Source organism: Pezoporus wallicus, unplaced genomic scaffold, assembly GCF_028554395.1.
Source record: "Pezoporus wallicus isolate ANWC-B61680 ecotype Strahan unplaced genomic scaffold, APGP_CSIRO_Pwel_v1 contig_13737, whole genome shotgun sequence".
Classification (NCBI taxonomy): domain Eukaryota; kingdom Metazoa; phylum Chordata; class Aves; order Psittaciformes; family Psittacidae; genus Pezoporus; species Pezoporus wallicus.
The window spans coordinates 679,349-689,034 of NW_026641629.1; the positions used below are offsets into that span (position 1 = coordinate 679,349).

General features: G+C 56.0%; 1 protein-coding gene across 2 annotated transcripts; it reads left to right on the top strand.

Annotated features, from left to right (window-relative positions):
* The first annotated feature begins 2,687 nt into the window (after positions 1-2,687).
* COMMD7 (COMM domain containing 7) lies at positions 2,688-7,912 on the top strand. Of its 2 annotated transcripts, XM_057424781.1 has the most exons (9): positions 2,688-2,814; positions 3,931-3,984; positions 4,069-4,171; positions 5,717-5,773; positions 5,850-5,887; positions 6,421-6,511; positions 6,623-6,672; positions 7,167-7,215; positions 7,636-7,912. In XM_057424781.1, exons 1-9 carry the CDS (start codon positions 2,731-2,733, stop codon positions 7,710-7,712), a joined length of 603 nt encoding a protein of 200 aa, XP_057280764.1. In that variant the 5' UTR covers positions 2,688-2,730; the 3' UTR covers positions 7,713-7,912. The 2 variants fall into 2 exon arrangements, with proteins under 2 accessions (XP_057280764.1, XP_057280765.1); XM_057424782.1 differs by lacking the exon at positions 5,717-5,773 and having other exon boundaries at positions 2,695-2,814.
* Positions 7,913-9,686: the final 1,774 nt, after the last annotated feature.

Below are 9,686 nucleotides of genomic sequence, written 5' to 3' on the forward strand. Positions count from 1 at the left end.
GGTGAAATCCTGCAAACATCTCCACCTGCAGTGTTTCAGCTCCGCAATCCCAGCCAAGCGAGGAGCACGGTTCAAGCCTGTCTATATGAAACCTCCCAGCTGGGAGAAGAAAAGGACGCCTGGCTGCTATTTCCAGGCAGACCACCAGTAAATATCTCTTAACTCTTCATCATTAGTGGTACTTTGCTGCTTAACTCCTTGTTTATAAACCACTGCTGGGGTATCTTCACAATGAAAGGCGCTATAACATTTCTACGCTCTCATTTGCAATTGAAAGTGTCGGTAATAAAACAGCTCAGCTGTGTGGGCTGCCGCAGTTCCACCTTCCACAAAGGCTTTTACACACTGTCCGCCGCCTGGGCAGCCAGCGAACACCTTTCCAGATAAAATAGATCAGACACATTCACACCGATAGTGAAAAACTGCGGGAGACGTTATTTTCCTGCTCTTAGAAAGCTGCGGAATAGCAGAGCAAAGCAAAGGAGTCTTTAAGGATGCGATCAGCTCCATTGTCCTCTGCGGGAATACATCCAGTTCTAATATTCCCTGGATCAAGGCCTTCCGAGCACAAACAGAATCAAGGCCATGCAACAGAGGGTGGGAAGGTGATTTACAGCTCACCTGCCCTTCCCACGTCTCTGAAGCAAGGAGAGCTCCCGCTGATGGGTCATGGTGCGAATCAGGTTAAATCTCCCTGTGAATTCCGGACCCCTTTGACATCCGGATACTTGCAGCCCCTGGGCCGGCTCCTTCCGCACCAGACACCGTCCACCCCAGGGAGCCCGGTCATGGACATGGGGGCCACCAGCCCCAGTCACCATGAGTCTGTGCCGGGCTCAACAGCGGCAGCGCTGGGAGCAGCAGCCGGAGCAGGAAAATCGCAGCCGAGTTCTGGGTTCTAAGTGGAATTTTCAGGCAAAAAAAAACCAAACAACCCAAACCCTATAGACTATATTTTTATTTGAGGCTTTTGTATAGGAAAACAGCTCCTGAACTGTAAGCCAAACCTCCACCCTGCAGGTGAAGCCTAAGCCTCCACACACAGTGGGTACCCCCAACTCTCTCCCTTTGTGCCGGTACTTTGGGCTGCACACTGACCACAATCACACGTAATTTGATGGAAGTGATAAAATGGAATATTAATATCGGTATGACGGAGATCTTAGTGGAATGAAGTGTAAAGAACACACACGTGTACTGCAGCTCTGATTTGGGGGCCCTACCGAGTAGTTTTGAGTAGGGAAGCAAAAGGCCGTCCCACACTTCCCCATCAAAACTAACTGTTCTATAAGAGCAATTCGTGGCTTGTGATGGGGCGCTGGGAGGTGAACCCAGCTGTGCTTTGGATGCCTGCATGGGTGCAACCTACGGACCACGGGGTCTGGGGGGCTTGTGGCCCAGACTGATGTGAGCCATGGGGTGAGCAACTGGGCATGGTGACCTGCTGGACACCCATCCCACTGGACACCCATCCTACTGAGCATCATCCACACTGGACACCCATCCCACTGAGAATCACCCACACTGGACACCCATCCCACTCAGCATCACCCACACTGGACACCCCTCCCACTGGACACCCATCCCACCGAGAATCACCCACCCTGAACACCCATCCCACTGAGCATCACCCACACTGGACACCCATCCCACTGAGCATCACCCACACTGAACACCCATCCCACTGAGCATCACCCACACTGGACACCCATCCCACTGAGCATCACCCACACTGGACACCCATCCCACTGAGAATCACCCACACTGGACACCCATCCCACTGAGAATCACCCACACTGGACACCCATCCCACTAAGAATCACCCACACTGGACACCCATCCCACTGGACACCCATCCCACTGAGCATCATCCACACCGGGCACCCACCCCACTGGGCACCCATCCCACTGAGCATCACCCACGCTGGACACCCATCCCACTGAGCATCACCCACACCGGGCACCCACCCCACTGGGCACCCATCCCACTGGACACCCATCCCACTGGACACCCATCCCACTGGACACCCACCCCACTGGGCACCCATCCCACTGGACACCCATCCCACTGGACACCCACCCCACTGGGCACCCATCCCACTGGACACCCATCCCACTGGACACCCATCCCACTGGACACCCACCCCACTGGGCACCCATCCCACTGGACACCCATCCCACTGGGCACCCATCCCACTGGACACCCATCCCACTGGACACCCATCCCACTGGACACCCACCCCACTGGACACCCATCCCACTGGACACCCATCCCACTGGACACCCACCCCACTGGACACCCACCCCACTGGACACCCATCCCACTGGACACCCATCCCACTGGACACCCATCCCACTGGACACCCACCCCACTGGACACCCATCCCACTGGACACCCATCCCACTGGACACCCATCCCACTGGACACCCACCCCACTGGACACCCACCCCACTGGACACCCATCCCACTGGACACCCATCCCACTGCCACCAGTCCCACCGGCCACGTGCCCGGGGCCCACCAGCAGCTCCCCCAGCACCGCGGCGGGCGCTCCGGCTGCGGCTGCAGGGGCGAAGGGGCCACCTCGGGCCGGGTCTCCCCACGGGCCGGGCAGGGGGAGCCGCGCGGGTGCACCGGAGCGGGGCCGCTGCCGTGCGGAAAGTGCGGCCGCCAATGCTCAGGCTGAGGCGGCGGGGCCGGGCGGGGCGGGCGGAGGCGCCGCAGCCGCCATGGGGCTGCTGAACTTCAGCCGGGAGCCGGTGCCGGAGGCGGTGAGCGCGGACATGCACAGCCTCAACCAGCTCAGCGCGCAGGTGGGGCCGGCGGCGGGCGCGGCGGCAGCCCCGCACCGCGGGGCCGAAGGCTGCAGGGCAGGCACGGCCGGGCCGGGGGGAGCCGACCCCCGGGGGCCGGGCCCGGCGGGTCCGGAGCAGCCCAGGTACCGGGTTCCATCGGGTCTCCGGGGCCCGCAGCTCCGGTACCGAGCCCAGTCAAGCCTCCAGAGCAGCCCCGCTGGGGCTCCAGCGCCGGGCTTCTCGCCGGCTCTCAGCCGGCCCCGGAAGGGCACCGCGCTCTCTGGTGTCGGAGGCAGGGCCGAGCCGAGCCCCGCGGGAGCCGGTTGCCGGGGCTGTGATGCGTTCCGGCAAAGGGGCTCACACCGAGCCCTGCGTGGGCAGCGGGGTCCTGCCCAGCTCTGTTTTCTCCCGCTGGGAATGCCCGGCGGCCGGGCTGCGATTGCCACCCCGCTGCCCTCTTGCCCCAGGCCGGTGCTCTGCCCCGCAGCACCCATCTGCCCCTGGGTCACCCTGCGCTTACAGCGCCCCAGCTGCGGGCTCAGCTCGTGGTGGAGGAGCTGAGGTTGCCAGGACCGCGGCTACAGCCCAGAGCCTGTTGCGGGAGGGGAGGGCAGGAGGAGGCACCGCGGCAGCCGTACCCGGGGCACAGCCAGCGCTGGTGCTGCAGAGGGAGGCGGCGGTGCTCTGCCCTGCAGGCAGGCTCTGCAGCCCTGCCGCTGCACAGTGAAGGAGGCTACTAGACCCTTAACCAGTTCTTTTCGTTTCCCGAGTTAGCCTGGTTACCCCATGGGGTTTATGAAACATGAGGAGTCACTGACATTTTTTCCACTCACATTTTGGGTTACGCAGGACAGAACAGCAGTTTCAATTAGCCACAAGTCACAAAAGCCCTGTGCAGTGCCAGCTGCACAAACCCTTTGAGAGTCTCTCAAAAGCATCCGTGAGTAAACCCCATCCACAGGCATCTTCTAATGCCGAGGATGGGGGTGCCTTCCCGGCATGGGAGGTGGAACTCTGGGGCCGACGTACCAGAGTCACATAGGGCTACATCAAAGTCATGGTGGTGATGGGGGGGGGGGCGAGATGCTGAGATGCTCATACCTGACTCCATAACACTGTCCTGTTTCTCCACAGCAATTCTCATCACTGACTGAAGTGCTCTTCCGCTTTCTGACAGAGCCCAAGGAGGTGAGACACGTCCAGAACACCAAATGTGTGACTGCAGCTCGGGTGAGAAACGTGCAGAGATGATTGTGTCTCTCTCTTGTGCAGGTGGAAAGGTTTCTGACTCAGCTCTCTGACTTTGCCGCCATGAATAAAATCAGCTTGGGCCCCCTGAAAAACATTGTCAAAAGTATTCTTCTGGTACCCAACGGTAAGTGAGACATTTGCATAGGCTGCCCCGAGGCCACACTCGGGTCCATTCCTGCATGCTGCCCAAGGGGTTCTTCAGCACTGCAGTGCACTTGGTTTGCACAATAGGTGCGAACGGTGGCTAATAAAAGGCTTAGTATTTAAGAATCAAAAATCCTCCGGTTGAAATATCCCTGTTTGGTGACTTGGCCTTTGTATTATTTATACCCCAACTGCAGACACAGCCCTCTGGATTAACTCCACTCACATGTATGTGTTAAATGCAAGCACAATGTTGTGACTGCTTGGTGTGACCGGTACCTGTAAACCAGTTTGTCAGACCGGCCAGTCCTGCGTGGGCACCAGGTCTCTGCAGGAGCTTCCACCAGTCTGTGGACTAAGAGAGCAATAATAAAGTGAGCCAGTACTGTAATTCCTACAAGGACAAGTGCTGTTTAAGATACATGACAGTGTAAACACCCCTCTAAAGTGGACAGGAAGCCACTTTGGTTCTAGACCATGTAAAGCAGACGTCATAAGTAGTGGGGAAGAGGGGCAGAGGGATTCCCCTTGAATACCCCAGACTCCAGCACGTTATGGGATGACTGTGATACTGTGGCTGCTGTTTGACATGGTAATGCATCAAACACCTCCACTGCACGTCCATCCCATTGATCCCTCCTGTTATTAATAGTCCCTTGCTATTATTCTTCAGTCCTGGCTTCCCTGTAGCTCTCCTCCCAGCACTGAAGCCTCACACAATTGTTTCCCGCATTTGGTCTATACTTAACATGCTACTTCAAGCCATTCTACCCAGGAGTAGCAGTGAATAATGTCCTTTCCTACAACTGTCTTGGGGGTATTTAACATGGAGCTGGGATTTTCTGGCCTAGGTGCACTCAAGTCTTGTCATTGCTATTTCTGTGCGCTGGCTCCGATCCCATGTAACTCTTCCTTAGCGCTGGGATGCCACAGACAGTGTTGGAAAGGATTCCAGCAGATAACTTTGCCTGTGTGCTACAGAGCAGAAAGCCACGTGGGACCAGCAGTCTCTTTGAATTTATGAGATTCCTGCTCTTGGCTTCAGAGAACAGAATCCTTGTAAACTTCCATGTGCTGCCGGTGCCCCAGAACAAAGGAGGCAGGCGCAGCGGGGGAAAGTGTTATATGCACACGTTCACACCCATAATCCAAAACACAGCAGGTAGGTCAAATTAGTAGCCTGCCAGCCTTAACAGCTCCCCTTTAACAAGCAAAGCTTCTATAGGAGAGAAGGCAGCAGCTTCAAAACACAACCGCTGCTGCAGTTCCCATGGATACCTGCAATGAAATCTCCCCCTCTCCCAGGCATTCCCAGAGCCTGGACTTTTAAAGCACCGGGCATCTGCAAGGATAGCGGCAGGCACCAGCCTATTTCCTATCCCGAGGAGCTGTGGTTTGTTTCAAAACACAGCCTGAGAACAGAAGCTCCCCAGCGCAGCGCCTCCATCCCGGCGTTTATGGGACTGGGTAAAGCTTGGTTTGGCTCAGTGAAAACTGATTTTGCTTCTTTGCATTGTTGGTTCAGGTGCCCTGAAGAGGAATTTGTCTTCGGAGCAAGTCCGAGCAGATTTCATTGCTCTAGGTGGGTCACCTGACTTCCCCTAAATAAAAGATAATTAATATTTATCGCATGGAGTAATCTCTGCTCTCTCCCACAGGCCTCAGTGAGGAGAAAGCCACTTACTTTGCAGAACAGGTATGCATCCGCTTCTGCTGGTTTCTGAGCTAACAAAATGACAGCCTCTGAGCGGGAGCTGGTGAAACCCCGCTCTGCTGCCGGGATGTGTCAGCCCTTGGGGTGCTTTCTGCCAGACCAGCTCAGGGATTTGAACTGATGCTCAGATAAGTGACGAGCACTTTGCCCAATGAGAATTCTAGCCATGGCCGCTACCTCATCCGTTCTGTGGCTCCTGCACTCGTGGGTGCCTCTCCCTTGGTTGGTTTTGGCTTTGCAGGCTTTGAGCCCCGGGGTCATGCAGTTACATGAACACATGGCTTTTTGTGCAGATATTGTTACAGCAAACCAGCGCTAAAACAACCCCAGCGAGTTTCATTGGCAGAGGGAAACCCTGGCAGGACTCCACATCTGTGAAAGCCCCCCCCGACCACATGAGCTCAGCCCTTTGCACACCTCCACTCTGAGCTTCTGCCTCCTTTCTGTCTGATGTTGAACTTGCAGGTAAATAGACCTCGGGGGGTTGACTGCTGGGGTGTCTTTTGCCTTTGCAGTGGAAGGTGAATTCCCCCACCCTGACACGCCTGGCTGTTGGTCAGACGCTGATGATCAACCAGCTGATAGATATGGAGTGGAGGTTTGGAGGTAAGAGCTAAATCAGGAAGTGAATGGGGTGGGAAACCCACCAGCGGCTCTCAGCTAAACCTCTTATTCCACTGTTTAGCTAACAGATTATCTCCCTTTTCTGACTCACAGTGACTGCTGGGAGCAGTGAACTGGAAAAAGTGGGAAGTATCTTCTTACAGGTAAATCTACATCAGAGTTCAGGTGGTGCAGTTGAGGGACAAGCAACAGCCAGGCATGTGGGCAGTACTGGCTATGACTGGGGCTGGAGGACAGATGGGTTTCCTGGAACAAGCCCTGCAACTGGGCTTCTGCTTCACCTTCCAAGGGCAGCTGCCAGCAGATAGCAGGCACGCTGCTGTTTGTTTCCCTTCTGAAGGCATCCTGTGTCACAGCAGCAAAGCCCATTCCGAAAAGCTCTTCAGAAAGCTCAGTCTATAGCAAAGGTTATCTGGGGAGGGGGCCGGGGAGGGTGATCACTTGGAAGAACTTCCAGAGAGCCTCCCAATGCCCAAGGAATCTGTTCCTCCAGTGACACTTCCTGAAAGGCCTGTCAAATACATGGGTGCCTTGTGGCGGTCTGAAACTCACAGCGTACCCCTGGTACTTCTGCCTTTCCATGATGCTCAGGCACGGCGTGCTCCGAATTAACACCTCTGCTTTTTCTTCCCCCAAGCTGAAGCTGGTGATTAAAAAAGGGAGTCAAACAGAGAACGTGTATCTGGGTGAGTGAACGGTTCTGGGGAAGCAGCAGCTCTGGGGGTGCTGGAGGTGGGGGAGCTTTGGGTGCAGAGCCCAGCATGGGTCGCTGCCAGAGCAGGGCTGGAGGATGCTGCTCCCCTAGCAGTCACTCAGGCAGTACCTGGGAACGCTCACTGCATTCCGGGCGTCCTGAAGAAACCTGCATCTGCCATGGAGCTGCGGAAAGCAGCCAGAGCAGCAGCAGTTAGGAAGTAAACCATTCCCAGGGTTTGGTCACCGTTAGAATCCCAGCCTGGAACCCCACACAGCCCAGCTGCAGCGTGCAGAAACAGCTGCCGAGGGTCACTGTGCCTAATCCTGCCTGGCTTAGGCAGGTACCAGCGCAGCGTTTCCCATGCTGGGGGCATAACCTGAAACCCAAGACGATGCCTCTTTTCCCGCAGAGTTGACTTTGCCCCAGTTCTACAGTTTTCTGCATGAAATGGAACGGATCAAAACCAGTCTGGAAAGCTTCAGCTGAGGCAGCACCGGCCGGGACAGACACCATCCGGTGGGACTCACCTCGTGGGCCAGCAGATCTGCCCTTTCCCAGCTGACCTGGCACCTCAGTAAGAGGAGGCAAGGCTGTGCGAGGAGCAGTGCTGCCATGGCCCAGAGGGACCATGAGTCCCTCAGAACCTGAAAGTTCAGCAGGTGTTTTCAAGCAGCTGCAATCCACTTTTTTTTATATGCTCATGAGGAAACTGGTCAAAATATGTGGAAACTTGTATTGAACTAGCAAATAAATAAACCCATTCGCATCCTACTCCATTTGTATCAATCTGATCTTGTGAGGAAAGGAGAAAGAGGAGCAGAGAATCATTTTCAAACTTGAATTAAGGGAGAGATGACCCTTCCAAGCCAGAACATTTTATGATGCTATGACGAGGGAAGCAAGGAGAGCATCTAACCAGATGCATCACTTGGTGCTCACTCCCAGGCCTCTCACTTCTCATGTACTGAGAAATGGGTTGATTACATTCTTCCCAATCATGCCTTGTTATGGAAAAGTACCTCACTGGTAGATTTTAAATCTTAAACAACCACACATCTGCCTCTGTGCTTTGGGGGGAAAAGCATCTCAGGGGGTGATGAAATCCAGTTTGTGCTGAGCTGCAGGGAACAGTTTGTCTGCAGCTTGTGTGATGCTGCCCAGTCAGACCCAGCCTGTTCCCTGATGGATGCAACAGCCAGACCCCATGAAGGGCCATTAGCTCGACCCTTCGGTCACCCAGCTCCCTCGAGAGGCAGAGGGGTGCCCCTGACCTGACACAGGCAGTGAAAGCTGTTATGTTCACCCGTGTCCAGAGCATTCAGTGCCCACCACCTCTCGGCAGCCTGAACTCACTGTCACCTCCTCCCACAGCACAAAGCAGAAGCGACCTCCCTCCTACAGCATGTTCCTTCCACCACTGAGACTTCCCAAGGCACCTCCATGTCCTGACACACTCAGTGGTCACAGAGGAGGGAATAAACTGCAGCACTGGGCTAGACCCTGGTGCGATGTTTTCCATTTCCAGCCTACACCTGAAGCAATGCCCTGTCCTGCAGCATCCTGCAGGTCTGCTGCGGGACAAGGAGCGCTGCAGCCCCCTGTGCCCACATCTGCTTCCAGTTAAAGCCACGCAAAGGCAGCTCTGGTGAGAAAGGCGTCACAAAGTCCTCCCTGTGACTCAGCTCTACCCACAGGTTCCCAGCTTGCAGAAACCCAGCAGTTTATGTAGTCCTGTGTGAGTGCCCAGCCCCAGGAAGGGGTACCGCCTGAACCCTGTGTTGGGAGAACAGCTTGGGGAATCCTGCTGGCAAACCCGGGACGGGCTGCGTGGTTATTCTCCCACGTATCAGGCCATTCACAAGCATCTCGAGCTCTGGCACACGATTACAGTCAAAATTAAACACATAAACCCCCAAAATCCTCAGAAAGTGCCCTGCACGTATTCCATCTCCTTTTGGGTGGCAGGAAAAGCTGCTTCAGGGAGGAAGGGTTCCTCAGAACAAAAGGAATATTTTTGCTTTACGTTTACTGCTGCCTGTTCTCGTTTTATCTCCTTGCCCACCTGGCGCCAGGGCAGCACCACTCAACCCTGCCCAGTCCCAGCACAAGGTGACCACAGCGGTGCTGGAGAAGCTGCCAGGATCTGATGCGGCTCAGGACTCCACCGCTCGCTGCCATGTTCCTCCCCCTGCCCGCTGGGATGAAGCCACGGGCTCAGGGCTCATGCACGCTGCAGCCCGCACACCCCAAGAGCGGGGGTCACCTCCATGCGGCTCCACAACCCCCACGGGCATCTCTGGCGTGACCTTCCCGCAGCCGGTACCCAGGAGCACCCTTTCATCCCACACGCTCGGCTGTGCATGAGCTGAGCTGGCAGCCCCGCAGGGGAGGAACACAGGGACGGAGCCAGCGCCGGCATGGGGCGACGCCAAGCAGGGGGAACTGGGTCACCCCCCCGAG

Excerpts from the sequence above, each read along its gene's own strand:
- COMMD7 (XM_057424781.1), top strand. The coding sequence starts at position 2,731 with ATGGGGCTGCTGAACTTCAGCCGGGAGCCGGTGCCGGAGGCGGTGAGC. Across the intron at positions 4,172-5,716 it reads TATTCTTCTGGTACCCAACG|GTGCCCTGAAGAGGAATTTG; the intron begins GTAAGTGAGACA and ends TTGTTGGTTCAG. Across the intron at positions 6,673-7,166 it reads TGGGAAGTATCTTCTTACAG|CTGAAGCTGGTGATTAAAAA; the intron begins GTAAATCTACAT and ends TCTTCCCCCAAG.